The sequence below is a fragment of the Vigna angularis genome, chromosome 3 (assembly GCF_016808095.1).
Source record: "Vigna angularis cultivar LongXiaoDou No.4 chromosome 3, ASM1680809v1, whole genome shotgun sequence".
In the NCBI taxonomy this organism is placed as follows: domain Eukaryota; kingdom Viridiplantae; phylum Streptophyta; class Magnoliopsida; order Fabales; family Fabaceae; genus Vigna; species Vigna angularis.
Genome location: NC_068972.1, coordinates 25,844,156 through 25,868,635, shown reverse-complemented (window position 1 = coordinate 25,868,635; position 24,480 = coordinate 25,844,156). Strand labels below are relative to the sequence as shown.

General features: G+C 35.0%; 2 protein-coding genes and 1 long non-coding RNA gene across 10 annotated transcripts; 2 read left to right on the top strand and 1 right to left on the bottom strand.

Moving 5' to 3' along the window:
- Nucleotides 1–319: 319 nt before the first annotated feature.
- Nucleotides 320–8,826, bottom strand: LOC128195985 (uncharacterized). 2 transcript variants are annotated; one of them, XR_008248004.1, is made up of 4 exons: nt 8,588–8,826; nt 1,887–1,945; nt 1,143–1,286; nt 320–518 (listed from the first exon to the last, which is right to left on the bottom strand). It is a non-coding gene; the product is annotated as an uncharacterized LOC128195985 (long non-coding RNA). The 2 variants fall into 2 exon arrangements; XR_008248005.1 differs by lacking the exon at nt 8,588–8,826 and adding an exon at nt 4,086–4,417.
- LOC108318767 (transcription initiation factor TFIID subunit 13) lies at nt 2,440–23,014 on the top strand. 7 transcript variants are annotated; one of them, XM_052875279.1, is made up of 11 exons: nt 2,448–2,661; nt 6,866–7,007; nt 7,090–7,127; nt 7,444–7,579; nt 9,196–9,363; nt 10,201–10,695; nt 20,891–21,100; nt 21,183–21,220; nt 21,443–21,502; nt 21,589–21,663; nt 22,729–23,014. In XM_052875279.1, the coding sequence occupies exons 7-11, from the start codon at nt 20,998–21,000 to the stop codon at nt 22,861–22,863; spliced, it is 411 nt and encodes a 136-aa protein (XP_052731239.1). In that variant the 5' UTR covers nt 2,448–2,661; nt 6,866–7,007; nt 7,090–7,127; nt 7,444–7,579; nt 9,196–9,363; nt 10,201–10,695; nt 20,891–20,997; the 3' UTR covers nt 22,864–23,014. The 7 variants fall into 7 exon arrangements, with proteins under 7 accessions (XP_052731244.1, XP_052731239.1, XP_052731240.1 ...); XM_052875280.1 differs by lacking the exon at nt 7,444–7,579; XM_052875282.1 differs by lacking the exons at nt 7,090–7,127; nt 7,444–7,579; nt 9,196–9,363.
- Nucleotides 11,175–14,220, top strand: LOC108324578 (uncharacterized). Its single transcript, XM_052874523.1, has 2 exons — nt 11,175–11,377; nt 13,470–14,220. Exons 1-2 carry the CDS (start codon nt 11,175–11,177, stop codon nt 14,218–14,220), a joined length of 954 nt encoding a protein of 317 aa, XP_052730483.1.
- Nucleotides 23,015–24,480: the final 1,466 nt, after the last annotated feature.

Genomic DNA, 24,480 nt, shown 5'->3' with positions numbered 1-24,480 from the left:
CTTAAAGGATGCAACTCCTCTTTGGAGTGGAGGTGAAAATAAAGATAAAAAAACTAAATATAATTATAATATATTAGTGAAAATATTCACTACTATAGATCTATTTACTAATATATATATATATATATATATATATATATATATATATATATATATATATATATATATTCATGTTTAATAAAAAATAATACTTTTTTATTATGAGAAATTAAATATAAATAATTTTTATAATTTTATCATAAATACCTATGTATTTTACATGTAATTTTTAATTAAAAAATTGTGGCATCCAAAATATATAATAACTACAATCATATAACTTAGGCGTCCACATATAAGAGTAGAATAGTAGTTCAGTAGTTGATATTACAATCATCCACAAAAGGACAGAACTTAAAACTTAAACAGCTTATAGTACTTCAAAATAACATCAACTTAAATTTAGAAATCCTAAAAATACTATACTGCATCATCAACATCCTCCAACTCTTGCTCCAAGGAAACCTCCTCAACAACATCTGCTCCCATCCAAGTCGATGATCATCGCAAAGGAAAACATACACAAGCAGCACACAACAAAGAAGCAAGGGTGAGCTACATAAACAAGCAGTAATCATATAGTTCAATCAATAAATATCATCGTGCTTAGCTACATATAAAGAACAATCAAGGCATACCACTTTAAACCATGACTCAAACACTCACACGACTCATTCGGATTGGTATAACTGTCGAACTATTGGTCGTCTTTGCACTTGCATAGTTCAGCTGACACTCCGCAACACTATGCAAGGTAAATCCTCCATCTGTCTATGTCTAAACTCTAACACTATAGACAAGAACCTCCTTCTACTCTTACCACTTACACTGCTCTCCTCTATTTGAGCATGAACAATGCTTCGAGTGTAGGGATAGACATACCAGTTCAAAGCTCCATACAGTTATACAGAACAACAATTTAATTATCATACGTTTCATATGTTAATATAATGTATATCATGCTTTCCTAACTTATATTTCCATAACATTTAATAATATACATATATATATATATATATATATATATATATATATATATATATATATCATGGTTCTTATTTGGTAAACTACTTGTCTAATTTTCATCATAGTAAAGATCTTACTTTCCCCCAATTGGTCACCGGAGAGGGCTCAAATGTCTGAACGCATCGACGCTAGCACATATGACTAGTCACAACGTACTGGACTAGGCCAGGGCTGCTCTATGATCAAGGATGTGCCAACTCAGGTTTTTAAGTCCCTTTATCCTACCAACAAAGAAAGGTTTTTAACAAGTTATGATTTAATTATCTAACAGTGTTCTAGACATCAAATACCCAATTATATATATCACCCCTCCCGTCACAGTAACCTTAAACAGTACCTGCCCATATACATGCTATCACAGAGCCCTTACTCCAAACCCTCCAACCAGAACAATTTCAACCAAAACAGATTAATTTCTAACAGAGACACTTACAAACATAATTGCCACATGTACCAGTTCAACACCAAAGCATAAATTATTTAAGCACAATTCCACACTCTCACTTATAATTATCCAATAAAAATTACAAGAACACTAGTTCAACATTCAACCTGCATATATTTGTATAAAATAAATTAATACAAAAATAATTAGCTCCCTTTACCTCGAAAACTTCACAGTTTACTTGACAGGGATGATCTAAATAGTGCTTCTCACAACAAAATTCAAAGACACCCTATAACCCAATGGTGATAGAATTAGCTTTTTAGGCTAGAAATTACCACAAATTTGAAGTAGAACACTTCTGGGGGCATGCATTCAGTAAAATAGCAATGCCCTAGGTGCTAGAAACGGTGGAGAAAAGGAGAAAGTGACTTACCGGTTGGAACAAGAACCCGTTTGGTCCGTTACGTAACGACTTTACGCGGTGAACACCACCTATTCAAAAATTGAACGGTTCAACATGGTGGTATTTTAGAGAGAATGCAGAACAATATTTAGAAGATGAGGTTTTAGAGAAAAAAGGAAAAGTAGGCAGAAAACTGACTTAGGAGAAAAACCCCTGCTAAGGTTGTGCCTTTGATCTGATGGGCCTGGATGTCACACGTAAGGCCCAAAGACCTCTTTATTAATTTTACAAGCCTTACAAAAATGGTTAAGTTTTAAAAATTATAATTTAAAAACAGTTAAATTAAAAAAAAAAACTGTCACTTATAAGATAAAATGGATAAAATATTTATTTTAATTTAAAATCATTTTAATTTAAAAGATAAAATTGGAAGATAAATATAGATACAAAAAGGAATCTTCTTTTTATATTTATATATAGATACAAATAATATTCATGGTTATCAATATATTAGAAGCTCGTTTTAATTATATCTTTTATCATGTCATAATTTTAATTTAATATACTTTTATGGCTTTCTCGTTTGATACGGATAATTCACTGAATATTTTATTTCATTAACAATAAAAATATACAGAAGTATAAGATAAGGAGGCACGGGAGTTTTAATCTGCAGGAATTAGAGTGCCTAGAACCACTTGGTCGAGAGAGTGTTTGTGAGAACAGGTGAACAAGTTGCTGGAAATTTTCAAGGTTATAGGAGAATTCTGGTGGTGCAAGGAAAAGAAATTGAGAGGAACCCAAGGTATGAGGGGCTAAACATTACCTTCGATTATGTGAAATTTGGTGTTATGATTATAGAATGGGTGAGTGATTCTTTCTAATAACTGTATGATGAATGCAATTTGACGTGTACTTTGATTAGAATAAGATTTTGGGGTTATGTTTGGTTATATCTGTATGTGATGTTGTGAAAATTGGTCTGAGTTGGAGTTTTTCCTGGTGCATTACGTAATTTGGGTTCCTTATCACCCCCTCCGGTAAGCAACTTTGCAGCTAGCATAATATATTAGGATCCCATAATTAATTGGGAGGTTACAGTAACTTGGTGCCATTTGATTCTTTCCAAGTCAGAGTGGGTGAGTCGTGGCTGACTTAGTGCAGATTTGGTAACAGGAAACCTAGATTAATCTGGTTTGGAGAGGTATGGTAAGGGGAGAGAGGTTTTATGGTTCGGGAACGAGAATTCCCTGTTGTTTTACTGCAGAATCGCTAAAGGAAATAGGTGTACTGAGCTTGTGACAAAACCAGTAGGCAGATTAGTAGTCTTGCACGTAATAAGGGGGGATTATAAGCCAGATAGGAGATAGTTAGGTTACCTTGGATCTTGGATCATTTAACTGGACAAGAGGCAATGGTTTATAGATGCTGGTGGACCTTACGGGAAGTTATTTATAGTTCAGAGAACTCCCTAGGTAATAGAGAGTCTGGTACAAAATCTAAAACTTAATAATTAACGTGGATGGTCCAGAGTACTTGGAATTGGTAAGTATTTATGCTGGATTAATGTGGTTGAGTTATATGGCAAGTGTTACATCTGTTCATCGTCTATTGATATGTTTGGCAGCAGTATAACCCTGGTAAGTAGGTGTTTTACCTTCTAGCCAAGGAACTGAAGGTTTGTTCCGTAAAAGGGTGAGAGTGATATTTGTAGTGGTTAATAGGTGCTTATGATTATGTTGTGATTGTGACTCAAAGAGAATTATTTAATAGAGGGTATTAGGCAGGGCTGATAGTGAACCAGACTTATGGTTGATTGACAGTTATAATAACGAATGCATGCCTATGATTTAGTTTACATACATTGGCTTGAATACTGGTGAGTGTAGGCATAGGAAAGTAGAAATCTGGTTAATAAATAGTGTTAGACGTAACATTGAATGTACAAGGAAATCTTGGATCGAGGTTGAGTGCACCTGCAGAGTTGGCTCGGTACCTAATAAGTACATACATATATTGATATATAACAGTAATAGGTAAGCAAAGGGAGGTAGGAGGGAGAATATATAAGCTGTACCGAGTGTGAAACCTGTACTACTAATCTGAGTTTTGATTTTAGATGCATATTTTTTCCAAACTGTTTGGTTATGAGTGTTACAATTTTAAAAAGCCTATGTTGAGGCAACTTAGGTCAACGAAAGCTATACTATGCAGTTATTGTGACTGTACCGTGGAATTCAGATGGCTAACAGAGAAGTACACGTTGCTATGCTTGGATTAAGAGATAATTCTGGATTGTATAGCCAGGCACTGTGGAACTTCTGCATCAGTATTAAGAGTCAAGTAGGCAGATAGAGTTGTAGCTTTAGAGTCACGGTTTTTGGCATAATTATAGCATAACAATTATCTATAACAAATCACATGCAACAGAGCAGTAGAGGACTCGAAGGCTTGTACCTAAAATCAATTTCATAAGCTTTATGGGGGGAATTACAAGATGTATGGGGGGCTGCTGAGTTGTGCAGTGATCCAAACAGCAACACACGGTTTCTGTAGAGAGGTTCTGGTCTGTCATGTCCTTGGTACGCTTCTTTTGGGCAGATTAATAATTAGCCAAGTGTTTAGGATGCTTGAATGGGTTGTTGGCAGATTGGTTGGTCTGTTTAATATATGCAGTGTTTGGGTTGGAAGTTATGTTTTACCGTAACTGTAAATCCGGATTGGTTCTTATTTTTTTTCCATTTTGGCTAAAGCTGAGTATAGCGCTCTGTCTGTAAGGCTTAGTTGAGCAGGCAGAGTCTTTACTCGTAAGGCTTGGAAAGCCAAGAAATCTAGTCTAGACCATAAGGCTTTATTGAGCAAGCAGGATGACCTTGACCATAAGGATTTGTTGAGCAAGCAAGGTGACTCAGACTGTAAGGCTTTGGTAAAGCAGGTAGAGTGAATGGCATGTTATGGGTAAAACACATGGTATACAAGGGTTAACCTATACATGAAATTTTTTGACACTATAAGGGGTATGAGGAGCCACTAATATGAGTAGAGATGTAAAATATGAGTGAGTTATGCTAGATTTGTGTGAGTTGTTAGAATGATAATATCGCTAAATATTTAATTACCTATTCTTTTTACACTAGCTCACCCTTGCATTGTTTGTGGTCGTGGTTTCTACCTGTGATGATCATTTGATTTGTTTATGCAAGAGTAGATGGTATTATAGATAAAAGTCAGGATGCACAGCAGTGAGGGGTGCGGAACTTGTATCTGGATTTTTGTTTTAGATTTTTATTATATGTACTTTGAATAAAATTTTTAACTTGGGAAATTGTTTACTGTTTTAGACTTTATTCATTTTGCTAAGTAAAGGAAATATTATTTTCACGTACCTTTGTCTATATTAGAAAGTTTTAAACGTTTTATAGCACCCTTTCTGGGGTGTTACAGTTAAGAGGTAAACGTGCAAAGTTGTGAAGTGCAGATTTAAGTATGGGATTGGACTTGTTTCAGGAATCACTTATGAGTATTGATATATAATAGTTAAGTTAAGTGTGCGAGAATCACTTGAGTTTAAGCGTGAATTTGGTGCAGGGGTAGACTATGTCTGAATTGTATTAATTGAGTCCATTGCAGCAGGATTTAAGTGGCTCTTCGGCATTGTTATTTGTCCAAGATAACTCCAGTAAATTGTCATGTTCAAGGTTCTTTGTTGCAGAACTAAGTGCCTAGTTTAGCTTCACAGGGTAGTCCAAGATGGTCCAACGTTTAGGTGTGTCCTACTGGTTTTCTACAGCTTGCAACCTCACTCACATTGGTATTAAAGTGGCACAATGTAGTGAGCTTCTAGAACTGATACTGCAGCGTTCAACTCTGTCTAGTATGACATGGTAGTGAACCAACATAGTAGGCTTTTAGGCTTATATTTGCAGCTCACCACCCTATGCAGTTTGACCTTGGAAAAAGAAAAAGACCAAATATAGTATTTTTACAGAGGTGAACTTGGCAGTTGGAAATGTACATATTAGCACTTTTACGGTTCAAATAGGCAAATATCCAATGGCTGTTTTTCTCTGTTTCAAGCTGACCAGATTAAGCACCAGAAAATGGACCAATAATAGGGTTACATTCTAGGACAATGTTGTATATGTTCCGTAGTTAACTATGTAGATTTTGAATCTAGTTGGTTTAGCACAGATTTTGAATCTAGTTCCTTGGGCTATTGTAGCTGCGTTAAGTGTAAGACCCTGAGGTTTTAATATGCCTAAGTATCATAAAAAAATAAAATAAATAAATAAATAAATTTATAAATAAATAAATAATAATAATAAAATAAAATAAGAAATTATTAAGTTAAAATGGGAATGTGCCAAATAAGATGGTCTAAATAGAAATAAAATGGATATAATATCAACAAAAGAGATTAGTCTAGTGGCCTGTGTGCTTTGCTTTGTGTATGTGACTGAAGGGTGTGACTTCGAATTCGGAGGAGAGCAAAAGCGTGTTTTTTTTCATTTGCCTTTTGTTTGTTTATTTTTTTTTATAAAAAAAAAGAAAAAACTTAAGTTTGGACCTTGAAGCCCAAAGTGAAATGTGAGAGGGGGAAAAGGGGGAGATTCTGTCTTCGTTCAGCCGACAGCCGACGCGAGAGTTACTTCTCCTCTCTTCTTTCCTTTCATTTCTTCTTCGAACCCTAGGGCCAGCGAGGTGCTGTGGTGTGAGAGAGAGAAAAAAGAAAACCATTTCTTCAAACTTTGATGCGGTTTAGTGACACCCAGAAGATTGGGATGTTACACGGAGTGGGGTAGGTTGGGTTGGGGTTAGCCTGGGACAGTTGGAAGTTCATTTGAGGGGTGTGCAGTTGCTAAGACCAATGTCTCTCATTCTTTCCTTAATTTGATTCCTCTCATTATTTGTGTTTTTTATTCTCTGGTATTCTGTTTGCCGGATAGAACCTACAAACTGCATTGAAAGATCCAAAAGTATCTTCAATCTCTCCTATTCATTATTTCCAGATACCCTGAAGATAACAGTATAAGCATTGACCTATAGCAATGAGCAGCTCTGCTGCTGGAACCTCATCAAAACCAAGAGCAACTTCCTCACAACCATCAAAAACTTCATCCAAGCGCAAAAGAGGAGTTTTCCAAAAAGAATGTGAGAATTTTGTTCTAAGTTTTTTACACTTTAGTCTAGTTTCCTCTCATTTGTAATAATATTCTCTTTTTGGATACATTAGTGCAGCACATGATGTATGGCTTTGGAGATGATCCTAATGTGAGTGTTAAGCGTTAACCCTTATCCTTCGGCTCATGTGCCCACGCACACATAATTTGCATTGTACTGTCTTTGTTATGTAACGTTAACTATATTTGTTTCTTATAATTTAAAGAATTATGTCTATAATTTTTAATATGTTAATATATATATTAGGATAACAATTTATATCATACGTTATATTATATTAACATATGAAACGTATGATATAAATTGTTATCATAATATATATATATATATATATATATATATATATATATATATATATATATCATGGTTCTTATTTGGTAAACTACTTGTTTAATTTTCATCATAGTAAAGATCTTACTTTCCCCCAATTGGTCACTGGAGAGGGTTCAGATGTCTGAACGCATCGACGCTAGCACATATGACTAGTCACAACTACTGGACCAGGCCAGGGCTGCTCTATGATCAGGGATGTGCCAACTCAGGTTTTTAAGTCTTTTAACAAGTTATGATTTAATTATCTAATAGTGTTCTAGACATCAAATACCCAATTATATATATCACCCTTCCCGTCACAGTAACCTTAAACAGTACCTGCCCATATACATGCTATCAGAGAGCCCTTACTCCAAACCCTCCAACCAGAACAATTTCAACCAAAACAGATTAATTTCAACAGAGACACTTACAAACATAATTGCCACATGTACCAGTTCAACACCAAAGCATAAATTATTTAAGCACAATTCCACACTCTCACTTATAATTATCCAATAAAAATTACAAGAACACTATAGATCCCAATAAACCCAATGCCAAATAGCCGCTAAAAAGCACAAGCCTGAAAACACAATATGTGCTCCGGCCACACCTTCGTAACTCCAAATACTCGGATTCGTTATAGCCCCTCCTGTGATATTCCAACCGCCCCACGAATTAGTTATTCCTAAACGAGTCATGAAAGGTATAACGAACATACCCTGTCTCCACATTGGATCAAGAACAGGGTCAGAGGGATCAAAAACTGCTAATTCATATAGAGCCATCGAACCGGCCCAACCAGCAACTAGAGCTGTGTGCATTATATGAACAGAAAGCAAACGGCCCGGATCATTTAAAACAACAGTATGAACACGATACCAAGGTAAACCCATGAAAAAATACCCCTTCAACAAAAAATAGACACTATGTAACTTTATTGCACTGGAAAAAAATGAATATAAACCTGCATATATTTGTATAAAATAAATTAATACAAAAATAATTAGCTCCCTTTACCTCGAAAACTTCACAGTTTATTTGACAGGATGATCTAAATAGTGCTTCTCACAACAAAATTCAAAGACACCCTATAACCCAATGGTGATAGAATTAGCTTTTTAGGCTAGAAATTACCACAAATTTGAAGTAGAACACTTCTGGGGTCATGCATTCAGTAAAATAGCAATGCCCTAGGTGCTAGAAACGGTGGAGAAAAGGAGAAAGTGACTTACCGGTTGGAACAAGAACCCGTTCGGTCCGTTACGTAACGACTTTACGCGGTGAACACCACCTATTCAAAAATTGAACGGTTCAACAGGGTGGTATTTTAGAGAGAATGCAGAACAATATTTAGAAGATGAGGTTTTAGAGAAAGAAGGAAAAGTTGGCAGAAAACTGACTTAGGAGAAAAACCCCTGCTAAGGTCATGTGCCTTTGATCTGATGGGCCTGGATGTCACACGTAAGGCCCAAAGACCTCTTTATTAATTTTACAAGCCTTACAAAAATGGTTAAGTTTTAAAAATTATAATTTAAAAACAGTTAAATTAAAAAAAAAACTGTCACTTATAAGATAAAATTGATAAAATATTTATTTTAATTTAAAATCATTTTAATTTAAAAGATAAAATTGGAAGATAAATATAGATACAAAAAGGAATCTTCTTTTTATATTTATATATAGATACAAATAATATTCATGATTATCAATGTATTAGAAGCTCGTTTTAATTATATCTTTTATCATGTCATAATTTTAATTTAATATACTTTTATGGCTTTCTCGTTTGATACGGATAATTCACTGAATATTTTATTTCATTAACAATAAAAATATACAGAAGTATAAGATAAGGAGGCACGGGAGTTTTAATCTGCAGGAATTAGAGTGCCTAGAACCACTTGGTCGAGAGAGTGTTTTTGAGAACAGGTGAACAAGTTGCTGGAAATTTTCAAGGTTATAGGAGAATTCTGGTGGTGCAAAGAAAAGAAATTGAGAGGAACCCAAGGTATGAGGGGCTAAACATTACCTTCGATTCTGTGAAATTTGGTGTTATGATTATAGAATGGGTGAGTGATTCTTTCTAATAACTGTATGATGAATGCAATTTGACGTGTACTTTGATTAGAATAAGATTTTGGGGTTATGTTTGGTTATATCTGTATGTGATGTATTGAAAATTGGTCTGAGTTGGAGTTTTTCCTGGTGCATTACGTAATTTGGGTTCCTTATCACCCCCTCCGGTAAGAAACTTTGCAGCTAGCATAATATATTAGGATCCCCTAATTAATTGGGAGGTTACAGTAACTTGGTGCCATTTGATTCTTTCCAAGTCAGAGTGGGTGAGCCGTGGCTGACTTAGTGCAGATTTGGTAACAGGAAACCTAGATTAATCTGGTTTGGAGAGGTATGGTAAGGGGAGAGAGGTTTTATGGTTCGGGAACGAGAATTCCCTGTTGTTTTACTGCAGAATCGCTAAAGGAAATAGGTGTACTGAGCTTGTGACAAAACCAGTAGGCAGATTAGTAGTCTTGCACGTAATAAGGGGGATTATAAGTGATAACATTCTAGATTTACATATTTTTCTCTCTGTTAAAAATCATTTCTTAGATATTTTTAGTTTTGAATTTCTTAGAATTAGGCTAGATTTATGTTTTTCTCTTAATTCTTTAATTTTATAAAATTCTAGTTAAAAATAGGTTTTTAGGAGTTTTTTTTTTCTTGTTAATCATTAGAGAATTTATATTTTTTTCTTAGAAAATCTTTAATAAAAAAAAATTTTCTTTTTAATTCTTAGATTTTATTTTCTTTTCTTTAATTTGATTGTGTTTTTGTTTTGGTGCAGATATGAAATAAATTGGGCTTCTATGCTGACTGGACTGGCACTGGGTTGCTGAAATTGGGTGCTACAAGTGGAAATTTGAACGTTGCTGCTGCATTGGAGAATTGGGCCACTTGAGCTGCCACTGCATTAGGCTGAAAGTGAATTGGGCTGCATGGGCTGATTTCAATTAATTGGAACGGCGCCGTTTTGGAGGCTGGCAGCTGCAGTTCCCTTGGGGGTCTTCGCGTGCGTAATTCATTTGGGGAAAGAATTCAATGTGCTTGCATTTGGAGAGAAGAAACACTTAAGCTAGGGCTTGTGCGAGAGAAGCAAGGGAGAAGAAAAGCTCTCGCCACTTACCCAAAGAAGAACCTGACCGGTGGAGCTGAAGACGTGACCGGAGCGCGATCCTCGCCAGAGAAGAAGCTGACCGAAGCTTAAGTGGATCGGAGGGTTTAGAGCGCACAGCTTTTGGAGACCGTTGGATCAAGGTGAAGCTCGAAGCGTCACAACAAGGTTCCCCCTCTCCCATTTTTCTTTTCCCCCTTTCTTTTCTCTTTTCGTTTTTCGACCCTATATAAAGGGCTTTCACCATGTAAATACTAGTTTCATTTGAGGAGAATGGTGTGCACGGCTGGAAGAAACTCTCCATGTTCCAGCGGCCTTTTTGGAGCAGCCACGGTGCAGCACTTCTTCACATCCAGCAGCTGCACATCTTGAGATGAGAAGCACCTCACAGTTCTTGGCTCCACACACCAAGGAAGAGAAAGAAGGAAGCTCTCATGGCTGGGTGGACGAAGACAGCAAGTAGCTCACGCATCCAGCAGCCTTCACGTTGCAGCTGCTATGGAGTTTTTACAGTCTGGTTTGGCAGCATTCCAGCAGCCACCTTGAGAGAATAAAAGGGAGTGTAGCTCACGGTTTTGTCTGTGAATGGGCAGCAGCTCACGGCTGGAAGGCCAGCACAAGGGTGACAACCAGCAGTAGCAACACGCATGCAAAGTGTTGGAGCATCCAGTGAAGCACACGGCTGCCACATGAAGAAGCTGCAGCCACTGTCACGGCATGAAGAAGAAGCAGCTGGTCCAGCAGAGGCAGCAGTTCACGGCTGGCTGGAAGAAAGAAGCAAGGTGCTGCATGGTGATGGAGGTGCAGCTGGTTCAGAAAAGCAAGAGAAGAATTGGAGGAAGCATGGGAGGTGCAACACAGCACGGTCCAGCAGATTTGATGCATGATGACAGAATGAAATGCTGCATTCCCGTGAGTGGAGCTTTGTCCAGAAAGCCAGAGTGGGCAGCAGCAGCATGTTGGAGAAGAAACTGACGGAAGAGGAGGAGCCCACGGCACTCATAGGAGAGTTCATTGGTTTTGCTTAAGTTGCTTGCACCAGCCGGCAGTGGATTATTTTATTTGGAAGAATGGAGAGCAATTGATTGTCTTTTTGTCTTCTTTTGACATAAATTGAAGGTGCATTCGGAAGTGGAGGGCACATATTCATTTTCCCTTATCTTTTTAAGAAAAGTGGAGGGCCCCTTTTAGTCTCATTGTATGTACCGTCTGAAGGAAGTTGGATTTAAAAAGGAGGCAAAATAAAAGGAGAAGGAGCCGTGTAGAGACCGAGAAGAGAGGAGGATGCCGTGAGCTTGGATGGTAGGCAGAGAGAAAATTCTGAGTTATGTGTGGAGGCCGTGAGGCAGAGAGGGGGACGGTAGACCAGGAGGATGATGTTGCTTGAAGGATGGTACACAAAGACGCTGCAAAGGAGAGCTCTTCAGTGATTTTATTCTTTTAATGTTGTTTAGAGAACTTTGTAATTTCATCTTGGAAGTGTTTGTTTTTCTTCTTTTAATTTGTGCTTGATTGTTCACGGCTGTTCTAAGGAGAAGAATGAAGTATTGTTTTATGATTTTATTTTAATGTTGTTAAAAATCAAAGGAAGGAAAAGATTAAAATTGAAAGGAAGTAAAGAGGTTGAATTGTTTTTGAAGGTGCAGCAAGGAGCTCTCGGGTTCATTCAAATTTCAGCATCAATGTTTTGTTTGAAATTCTTCTTGTTCAATTAGATGAATATTAATTGTAGAGAGGAGTAGGTGTGTACCGTCCCAAGAGTTTCTTTTCCTTATAGAAATCATCATTTTCTTCTAAAAAATCCATTAGCATTTAGTCCCAACATGTGGGACCTTTTCTTACATTTGATTTTGTCTCTTTTTAGTTTTGAAGAATGAAAACCGTAGCTAGAATGGTGTGGACGTGAAGTTGCTTATGTGAATAGGACAATTCCAATTGCTTTTCATTAAAAAAAAAACAAGAAGTATTAATTGAAGTGGAAGTAATGTTTTCTTTGTAAAATCAAGAGGTATGGATGTAGGAAGACACGGTGTTGGATGAAAGAATTTTATTCCATTTTTATTTTCAATGAAACCCCATGGAAGATAAACATGTCACGGCCACAATTAATTTTTGTTTAGAAACTTTTCAAATTTAATTTCTGTAAGAAAATACTCTATGTTTTCTGCGCGTTTTTGGTTTTTGCATTTTATTTCAAATCCTGATAAATTGCGTACTCTGTATTGTTTTGCTGTGTTTAACTGTTCAGTCAAGATTTTTAATTTGTAATATACACTTTGAACATTTATTTTTACAGCACTGTATATTTTCTGTTTAATCTTTAAGTGTTACATTTTTATTGTCTGCATCGTTAAATTCTGTAATTACATTTTAATGTTCATTTTTCAAATGTTGTTTTTACTGTTTATTTTCACTGATGCTTTAGTTACACTGTTGTTACGTTTTCCGCATATTCAGTTACCGCGTTTTAAATTCAAGCACTGGTGAATTTTACGTTTTCTTATTTTACTGTCTTTTACAGTTTAGTTTTACAGTAGTTAAAATTTATTTCAACGCTTTTTAATTTTCTGTACAAAAACAAAATCACAAAACCCCCCACTACGTGTTGATCCGAAACTGAACCAAATTTGGTCCTTGAGAGACGACCTAGGAGTCAAATCCTAGTACTATACTGCATTCATATCTGCAATCAAATTTGTATGCAGTGCAACCTGCGTATCAGAATATAACTAGGAGAAATGAGATGCCTCTGCAGAATATATTATTTTGTGAAATCTTTGATGTTTGGGGCATTGATTTTATGGGACCCTGCCAAGCTCATCTGGGTACTGTTACATTCTGTTGGCTGTAGATTATGTGTCTAGGTGGGTAGAAGCAAAAGCAACCAAGTCTAATGATGCTAGAACAGTCTCACAATTCTTAAAGACTAACATTTTTTGCAGGTTTGGGGTTCCGAAGGCAATAATTAGTGATCAAGGCACACACTTCTGCAATCAGCTCATAGCAACACTTCTGAGCAGATATGGAGTCAAACATAAGGTGTCTACACCTTACCACCCACAAATAAATGGGCAGGTAGAGGTGTTTAACATAGAAGTAAAGAAGCTGCTCCAAAAACTGGTCCAGCCAAATAGGAAGAATTGGAGTGAGTTGCTAGATGAAGCATTATGGGCACAAAGGACAGCATACCGTACACCTCTTGGGATGTCACCTTTCAGGATAGTATTTGGTAAATCATGCCATTTACTAGTAGAGATTGAACACAAGGCATTCTGGGCTGTTAAGAGGTGCAATTTGGAGTATAATGAAGCTGGGAAGCAGAGGAAATTGCAGCTACAAGAGCTGGATGAAATCAGGCTGGAGGCTTATGAGAACTCAAGGTTTTATAAAGAGAAAGTGAAGAGGTTTCATGGTATGAATATATCAAGGAAAGAGTTCAGCATTAGGCAGAAAGTGCTCCTGTACAACTCCAAGATGAAGCTGATAGCTGGCAAGCTTAGATCAAAATGGGAAGGTCCATATATAATAGTCAAAATATTCCCAAATGGGGCAGTGGAGATTAGGAAACCAGAGGCTGATAAGTCATTCACGGTCAATGGTCATCAATTAAAAATCTTCCAGGAGAAGCAGCCTTTAGAAAATGAGAAAAGTACATTGCAGTTCAATGATCCAGTTCTAGAAAATCTACCTTGAATAGACTTTATCTCCTCCTTTTCTGCTCTTGTTTTTTTTTAGTTAAGTACTGTGTTGATTTTCCTACTGCAGATTTTATATTCTGTTTTCATTATGATTTTCAAATTTTTGGTTTTTTTTTTGTGCTCTTTAGTAATTCTGACTTGTATAGATTCATGTGCTATCTGTTTTGTGCATCTGTCCTTATTCTGTGATGTTTTGGTTTTTTATTTGAAAAGTTGTTGGTGATTACTGTGTTTGTGTTGCTGGATGCTTAGTCAATACATTTGTTGAGGAGGTTTAGGTTGAATTAGAAGTGCGTATAATGAAAAATATTTTATTTTTGTTTTAATCTGCAAACTAACAGGTGTTCATCTAGCTGTGAGAGTTGAAAGTGTATGACCAGGGCTAATCACAGCCCTTTGCTTACCCTGGATCCAGAAATTGGTAGGAATAGAAAAGGAATCAAAAAGGGAGGAACCAGTGTGAATCTGAGGCTACTAGATCATTTCCGACTTCATTTGAGTGTTTATCAGATACATCTGAGACTGAAGACATGACTGTTGAGCAAAGAGAGAGAACATTAAAGGAGCTGGCTAATCAGGAAATTGGATTCCAGCCCCTGTGCATTCAAGTGCCAGATGTGCAGGGGGCTCCCAACTTTGATCTTAGGTCTGGGTTCATTCAGCTTCTGCCAAGGTTCCATGGGTCAGCAGGGGAGGACCCTCACAAGCATATTATGGAGTTCACAGTGGTCTGTTCAACTATGAAACCACTGGATGTACCTGAGGAGATTGTCAAGATGAAAGCCTTTCCCTTTTCACTGCAAGATGCTGCCAAGGAGTGGCTGTTTTCTCATAATGTACCCATAGTTAGCTGGGGAGAAATGAAGAGAAAATTTCTGGAAAGGTTCTTCCCTGCCTCCAGGACAGCAGCTGTGAGAAAAGAAATAAGTGGGATTAGACAATTGTCTGGGGAGAATCTGTTTGAATATTGGGAACGCTTCAAGAGGTTGTGCTCCACCTGTCCCAACCATCAGATCAATGAGCAGCTGCTGCTACAATACTTTTATGAAGGGTTGCTGCCTTAAGAAAGGAACATGATAGATGCAGCAAGTGGAGACACTCTCATGGACAAGACACCATCTACAGCAAGAAACCTCATTGCAAACATGGCTGAGAATTACCAGCAGACCTACACTAGAGGTGGTTGTAGTAAAGGAGTTCATGAGATGCAACTGAATGCAATCTCAGATTCAGTGAGGACCAACATGTTTACTGAGAACAACCTTCTGATGGGGAACAAAATTTTGGAGCTAATCGAGCTGATGAGGCAGATGGCTTTAGGAGGCCAAGTGAATGCAGTTAGAAAGCACTGTGGTCTGTGTGCATCAGATCAACACTTCACAGACCAGTGTTATCAACTTCAAGGCACTCATGGAGCTGAATCAATGGCAGTTGCATTCCAACATCAGCAAGGAAACTTCAAGCAGAATCAGCAGCCATGGCAAACCCATAATCAGCGACAACATTACAGCCAAGCTTCCAACTCACAGAATTCAGGATGGAGGAACATGATGAACCCAAGATACGAAGCTCCTCCATACTATCAGCAGAGTGGACAACAGTCAAATGGGCTGATGCAGAGCATGAATCAGTATGCACAGCAGAATAGGCAGAATGCATCATTTTATGGAGGGCAGAACCAGCAGTATAGGCAGAACCAGCAGTATAGGCAGAACCAGTCACAAATGCAGCCTAGGATGGACCCAACGCTGGAGGCAACCATTCAGGATATGAAGATGCAGATTGGGCAGCTGGCTCATGCTGTGAATGAACTAGTGAATCAGAAGGCTGGAGGCATCCCTGCTTAACCTTTGGTCAACCCAAAAGGAGAGCCAAGCAGCTCATAGAAGACTTGTGGAGACTAAGTTTTTCTTGCTTTTTCTTATTTTCTCTATTAATAAACATTTCTGAGTATTATCAATTCCTGGATTCTGCTGCATACATTTTTTTTCTCAATACTGGTGCTATTTGAATTTTAATTCCTGTGTTGTTTTCATTTTGATTTTTGTGCTATTTTCATTTTGATTCGTGTGTTGTAAATAATTGTGCATCTATGCTGTTTAGGAACCTTTCTTACTCACACATTGAGGACAATGTGCCTCTTAAGTGTGGGGGTGAGAAGGTATAGATTTAAATACTTGTTTTTACTATAATATACATCTGTTAGTATGTGTTTTGTAGTTAAAATAGGAGTAAAATTTTTTTTAGTTTCTTTCTGAGTTGTTTTTAGTATTGTTTCAGTTTGTAAATACTTAACTTTAGTTTGTCAATACTTAGTTTTTTATGCTTTTAGAATATGTTTTATGTTGTAGGATTAGACTTTATTTTTGCTTAAAGTTTCTGTAATTAGAATTCATATTAGGATTTCCTTTCTCTTTTTATATTCTTGCCTTCTATTTCACGTATTAGATATTCTTTAATTTCTGTTTTAGCATTTGTTTCAGTTTTATTTTCCCTTATAGGTTCTGTTCTGAGATTTTAATTTCTGAGTCCTGTTCTGGTTTTTAGTAATTTTTTAGGATCTCTTCCATTCATTGCTACTGTTAGGATTTTCTTAGGCTCTTTTTCTTTTAAATTCTAGTCTGTTTTAGTTTAGGTAGGTTCAGAGTTAACTCTTTGCTTATTTTTTTCCTTTTATTGTCTTTCTTTTGTAGAAGCGTTTTAGATGGGAGTTGGTTTAGGTTATGTTTAGAGTCCTTTCTTTCTTCTTTTGTTGTTTTCTTTCCAGACTTGTAATTAGGATTTGTTAGCTTAATATCATTCTGCTTTAGATGTCTCTTTTGCTGTTTTACTTTGTAGAGCTTTAGTTGAGATTCTTTCTGGTTGCATTCTGTTTTGTCTTAGTTTGTCTAGGTTGTTAATAGCTTTAGGTAATGTTGTGCAGGTATTTCTAGATTCTATTTCACATTTTACTTAACTTTTTGCTGACTTACTTAACTTCTTAGCTTTATTTCTTTAAGATAGATTGCCAATAGTGTCTTTAGCTCTAGATTTGAGTAGATGTAGCTCTAGCAGTAGTTTTTGCAGTTAGTTCAGTCTAAATAAGCAGGTTTTGCATGATAGAGAGTAGCAAGTCCATTTTTGACAAATCTTTAACCCTGAAGAGTTTTGGGCCAAAATTTTTTCTTTCTAGTGTGATTGCATGCATGTAGTCATAGTTCTGATTTTGTATTAATTCTCTTTGAGTGTGCTTGATCTTGGTAGAACTTAAGAAATGATCTGGGCCTTCTTTCTTCTTTCCATTCACATTTCTTTCCATTGTACCCTCATTTGAGCCTTAGCCTTTTCCTTGCTTTCCATCCATTACATACTTTTTCACCACCAATAAAGCAACCTTGAGAGATTTATGAGAATTAGGGAGAATTTAGAACTCAAAAAGCAGAAAAGAGTAAGGTCAGAGGTGAGATTGAAGAGAAAAAGAGCTCTAAAAAGAGAAAAATCTTATCTGAAAAAGAGAAGAAAAAGGTCTGGAAAAGAGAAAAAGAGAAAATTGATTGAGAAAAAAAACCTAAAAAAAAAAAAAAAAGATTCTGGCCAAGAAAAGAATGCAATACCTACAGTGAGTTCTAGTTGTCCTCTCTTTCACATTTCTCTTATCCATTCCAGTTTCTGCTTTTATTTCCCATACATCTAGCCTTTCCATTCTCCATTACATTACAAGCCATGAAAGTCCTAGTGATCTAGAGTTATCTTGATTCAAGCAGTGTCAATTAGAGTTTTTCTAAAGTTAAGAATTGTGGTCTATCATGTTATGTGGAGTGAAACACAGGTTGACCTAAACACTTGAGTGCTTTGAGAGAAACACTTTATCCTGTGAGGTTGAAATTGGGCTGCTACTTCTCTGAATTGTAATTTTCTGCTTGTTTTGGGTTGAATTTAATTGTTCTTTGCTTGCTAGAGTTACTGAAACTTGGATTTAGAGTTGGTGATTCTGTTTGTGCAGTTCTTATTAGAGAAAAATAGCTGGTAGTTGTGTAATTGGCAGAGTTAAGTTTAATTGTGAAAGAGTCCAGTGTTCCTAGTTATGTGTTTAATCTTTTCCTTTGTAGATTGAGTTTTTCTTTCCCTTTTGTCTTCTTTGTTTGCCCCTGCCCAAGAGGGCAGTTCTTTAAGTGTGGGGTGTGATAACACTCTAGATTTACATATTTTTCTCTGTTAAAAATCATTTTTTAGATTTCTTTAGTTTTTAATTTCTTAAAATTAGGCTAGTTTTATGTTTTTCTCTTAATTCTTTAGTTTTATAAAATTCTAGTTAAAAATGGGTTTTTAGGAGTTTTTTTTTCTTGTTAATCATTAGAGAATTTATATTTTTTTCTTAGAAAATCTTTAATAAAAAAAAATCTTTCTTTTTAATTCTTAGATTTTATTTTATTTTCTTTAATTTGATTGTGTTTTTTTTTGGTGCAGATATGAAATAAATTGGGCTTCTATGCTGACTGAACTGGCACTGGGTTGCTGAAATTGGGTGCTACAAGTGGAAATTTGAACGTTGCTGCTGCATTGGAGAATTGGGCCACTTGAGCTGCCACTGCATTAGGCTGAAAGTGAATTGGGCTGCATGGGCTGATTTCAATTAATTGGAACGGCGCCGTTTTGGAGGCTGGCAGCTGCAGTTCCCTTGGGGGTCTTCGCGTGCGTAATTCATTTGGGGAAAGAATTCAATGTGCTTGCATTTGGAGAGAAGAAACACTTAAGCTAGGGCTTGTGCGAGAGAAGCAAGGGAGAAGAAAAGCTCTCGCCACTTACCCAAAGAAGAACCTGACCGGTGGAGCTGAAGACGTGACCGGAGCGCGATCCTCGCCAGAGAAGAAGCTGACCGAAGCTTAAGTGGATCGGAGGGTTTAGAGCGCACAGCTTTTGGAGACCGTTGGATCAAGGTGAAGCTCGAAGCGTCACAGCAAGGTTCCCCCTCTCCCATTTTTCTTTTCCCCTTTTCTTTTCTCTTTTCGTTTTTCGACCCTATATAAAGGGCTTTCACCATGTAAATAGGGATATAGAGAACGTATCTTCACACACTTTATACCTTTTCAGTTTACAGTTCTAAGCTCTGTAGATTAGGGTTCTTTTCCGCTTTCTATAGAGTAGGTTTCCGTTCTCCTTGCTTTTGGAATGCACACTCGCGGTGGTGACAGCCCGTGGTGTCTTTGATTGCGAGTTTGTTCGATACCTTTTCTTGTACGCTCTTGTTAATAATACGTTCTTTCTTGATGTTCTATTTGTAAAGTGTTATATGATTCTGTTATTTTGATTTTTGTGTGCTCTTGTGTTTCTTGTTTTACATTGAAAATGATTTGAATTCTGTCACTCTGCATACTATAATTTCTTTTGGAATTATATGACCCCAAGGTGGGCGTAAATGAACGAGATGTCTTCTCGAGACAGATAGGAGTTCAATCAATGAAAAAAATATTCTCATTCATGTTGTTTTAGTTGCTGTTAATTAGTGTGAGTTAGGAATAGGTTCAATTGTGTTTCATTTGCTGATTTGGCTAAAAATCATTAAAATTGAATTGAATCTGTTTTGTTTTGGGAAATCAATTGATTTTTATTCATTTTAAGTTCTATATTAGAACTTGAGACCCCAAGGTTGGCAATTTATGAACAGGATGTCTTTCTGTATAATAATAAATCAATTGATATGCCAATTCAAGTAAATTTAGTTCAGCTTTGTGACTTTTATCCAACAACTTTGTCCTGATTAGTAGTTTAGGTTGTGTTCTGTTCATACTGATTAGATTTGGTTCTGATTCATGAGTTATTCACTCGATTCTTTGCTTTTAATCATTAGTTTTAGGTTTCTTATTGACTTTTCTTTACTGTAGATTTTACAATTTTGTTTGCAACATTTACTTTCTTTACTGTTCATATTCATTTGGCTTTTAGGATTTTTGTTTAGCTTTTAAATTTCCAATTTGAGTTGCTTGTTTACAGTTTTAGTTTTAGGTCATTTTAGTTGCATGTAATTGTCATAGTAGTTTAATTTCTGTTTCTGTTTAGGTAGTTTAGAGTTCTGTTTTCATTTCTTTTCCCCACCTTGCATTAGTAGTTAATAGTTAGGTAGTAAATATACAAGACTAAACTCTACACTCTGAAGCTTAATCATAGTTGAGTCCTTGGATTGATCCTTGGTTATCCCTTTACTACATTAGTGGGAAAACTGAGTTTGTTGGCTTTGATGCGACTAAAAGCGAGTTTAACAATAAGCCAGATAGGAGATAGTTAGGTTACCTTGGATCTTGGATCATTTAACTGGACAAGAGGCAATGGTTTATAGATGCTGGTGGACCTTACGGGAAGTTATTTATAGTTCAGAGAACTCCCTAGGTAATAGAGAGTCTGGTACAGAATCTAAAACTTAATAATTAACGTGGATGGTCCATAGTACTTGGAATTGGTAAGTATTTATGCTGGATTAATGTGGTTGAGTTATATGGCAAGTGTTACACGGAGTGTTACACGGAGTGGGATGTTACACGGAGTGGGGTAGGTTGGGTGGGGGTTAGCCTGGGACAGTTGGAAGTTCATTTGAGGGGTGTGCAGTTGCTAAGACCAATGTCTCTCATTCTTTCCTTAATTTGATTCCTCTCATTATTTGTGTTTTTTATTCTCTGGTATTCTGTTTGCAGGATAGAACCTACAAACTGCATTGAAAGATCCAAAAGTATCTTCAATCTCTCCTATTCATTAACTCCAGATACCCTGAAGATAACAGTATAAGCATTGACCTATAGCAATGAGCAGCTCTGCTGCTGGAACCTTATCAAAACCAAGAGCAGCTTCCTCACAACCATCAGAAACATCATCCAAGCGCAAAAGAGGAGTTTTCCAAAAAGAATGTGAGAATTTTGTTCTAAGTTTTTTACATTTTAGTCTAGTTTCCTCTCATTTGTAATAATATTCTCTTTTTGGATACATTAGTGCAGCACATGATGTATGGCTTTGGAGATGATCCTAATGTGAGTGTTAAGCGTTAACCCTTATCCTTCGGCTCATGTGCCCACGCACACATAATTTGCATTGTACTGTCTTTGTTATGTAACGTTAACTATTATCCTTCGGCTCATGTGCCCACGCACACATAATTTGCATTGTACTGTCTTTGTTATGTAACGTTAACTATATTTTTTTCTTATAATTTAAAGAATTATGTCTATAATTTTTTTTGCTGTTTCAATTAGCCGCTTCCTGAAAGTGTGGCTCTTATGGAGGACATTGTTGTGGAATATGTCACAGAACTGGTAATACTCTTAACTTTTAAATTGTTCAATTCCGTCTGAGTGATCTAGTAAGCATGGTTGTCCTTATACTTAATTTGTCTGCCAAGGTTCATAAAGCCCAAGATATCGGATCTCAAAGGGGGAAGCTATCAGTTGAGGATTTTCTCTATTTGATTCGCAAGGTACTCTTTGTTAAAATATGGCAAATAATTATTATGAAAGATTTAATGTTACTGGGAAACTTGAATTCTAATATAACTATCATTCTTCTAGAGGCATATATTTATGTTAAAATCTTATGTATTCAAAGAGAAACACAAAACTCAACAAATGAATTAAACAGGAATCCTGCTCAAACTAACGGAAAAATTCTCTACAACACTTGAATGTATTAGAATACCCTCCCAAAAATTCTCTACGACACTTGAATGTATTAGAACACCCTCCTTAATTTATCCGTCTTTTTATAAGTGTTTATTTCTTAATTTATTGAGAATCAGAATTTCACAATACAGTAGCTATCTAGCAATCATACTTTTCCAATCTACCTTTATCAGCATGTGAACAATTAACATTACCACTATTAGCATTTTATTAACCTGTAGAGCTAAGGAGTCTGACATTTTGATGTCTATATACAACCAACTCCCAACATTTTAGACTAGTGATCAACTTATAAATACGAGTCTGCAGAGAGCCACTGATGAATGTAATTATAGACTTGGTTTTGTGGCGATGGGACCAATTAATAATTGGCATTAGACCTACATGTGTCATTTTAAGCTTAGTTAACAGAGTCAGTTAGTACCATACATTGTAGAAGTAGCACCATTAGCAGAGGCTAATTGTGGTTCCTCAAAGGCTTAAATATGCACTGGCAGAAACGCTTCCTGCATGAACGTTACCTCACTTTTCATTAAGTTGAGCAAAAGCAGCGTGATATTATAAAAAACTGGTGAAGACTACCTACCTCCTAATCATTTGTTAACAAGTGAAGGAAAAAATGACCTCAACCTTCTGGATGACCTCATTTCGGAGATAGTAGTTAAGAAATTTGAAATTGTCTTATAAAGCCAAGAACGCAGTTCAAACAAAGAAAACCCTAAAAGTTTCTGCCCTCGTAGAGTAGATTATAGCTAACATGGCTTTAGGCTGTCATAAGTTAATATGATGTACATTATAAATGCCAGAGATCACACTACTATCATATTTATTGTTTGTCTAATATCCATAACTATATACTGCAGGATTTGCCGAAACTTAACCGCTGTACAGAACTACTGTCTATGAATGAAGAACTGAAACAAGCAAGAAAGGTTTTTGAATCAGACGAAGAGAAACTGAGGAAAGTTTTTGAGGTGGACGAGGCAGTGGAAGGATGAGTAACGGATATTACTGAAAAATGCACTAATGTTGGTTGTAATATGTTTAGTTTTTCTGATGATGTAGATCTTAAATTAATGCCTCCTAACCCATGATCGAATATCTTGCACAAATTAAATTTAATCTGCATAATATTGACTTAATTATTCATATGGTCTCTACGTGTGTCAAGTTGATCCCTATTATTAATAAAGTTTTAATTGTGTCTAATTTGGGAAAGGCTTCTTAGGTCATTTTTGAAAACAAATTACTAATAGCATTTGTTTTTTAATTTTTATTTTCAATTTTTAATCTTTTTTAGTTTTTTTAATCTTTTTCTTTTTTTATAAAAATACTTGTCACGGGGTTTTAGCATGATATGTGATAAAGTAGTGTTATTATGTTGATTTTTTTTATTTAATTTAGTCTCAATGTTTTTTTAAAGCGGATTATTATTATTTTTCTAAATTAAGATAATTTATTATTTGTAGAAATGTAAATATTTTTATTAAAAGTGATTTTTTAACATTATTTTATTTTATATTGTTAATTCATATTTTGTTAATTATTTTTTATAAGATTAAGTATAAATTTTTTATCAAAAAACAAATATTTAAAATGAATATATTATTTAATATTGTTTATACATTTGATTTTTTTTAATTGGAATAAAATTTATTTATATTTATATTAAAATTAGTTGTTAAAGTTATTATTAACAAAACATAGATTAATATTATGTAATATGTTAAAAAATCATTTTTAATAAAACTATCAGTAAAGAATAAATGTAGTTGATTCGTAGCAAAATAGCTACAAATTTGCTAGAACATACAATTTTTACGTACATATTTAAAACCTTAAAACCCTAATATCCTTTTTCTTGATGATTTTTTTGTAAAATTAAATTATTACATGAATATTTTTATATGTCAGTATAAACAATTTTTGTTATCAATAAATATATGTTGTTTCTTAAATAATATTATTTTAAAAAAATAAAAATAAAGTATATTTTGTTTAAATTTTATTTTATTAAATGATAAATAATTAAAAGTGGAAAATGTAAGTTAAAAAACATAAAAGAGAAGAATTAAAAGTAAAAAAATAATATAAAATATTTAATAATTTAAATATAAATTATTTTATAAAATACTTTTTGTTATATTTCTAATATTTATTATTAGATTCGTTTAATCAATATACTTATAATATATATTTTTAAATTCATTTAATAATAATATAAATAAATTAGAAATATATTTTAAGATAACTAATTTTTTAACTTTTATATTTTTATTCGATCTTAATAAAATGTATGTTCTAATAATTTAAAGTTATAAATATAAAAAAAATTATAATATTAAGAAGTATGGTTTTTTTACATAGATGTTTATTTTAAAAATTATTAAGTATAATATTTTAATTTATTTTATCATAAATATAATTATTTAAAATTTTATACGAATTTATATATATATATATATAAAATTCATGGTAATCTTTTATTAATTGATATTAGTTTAATTGTTACATATGTATGAAGAATATTTAACAATATCATAATTTAATATAAAAATGATAAACATAATTTTTTATTGATAATAGTTTGTAAAAGAAAATTATTACATAACAAT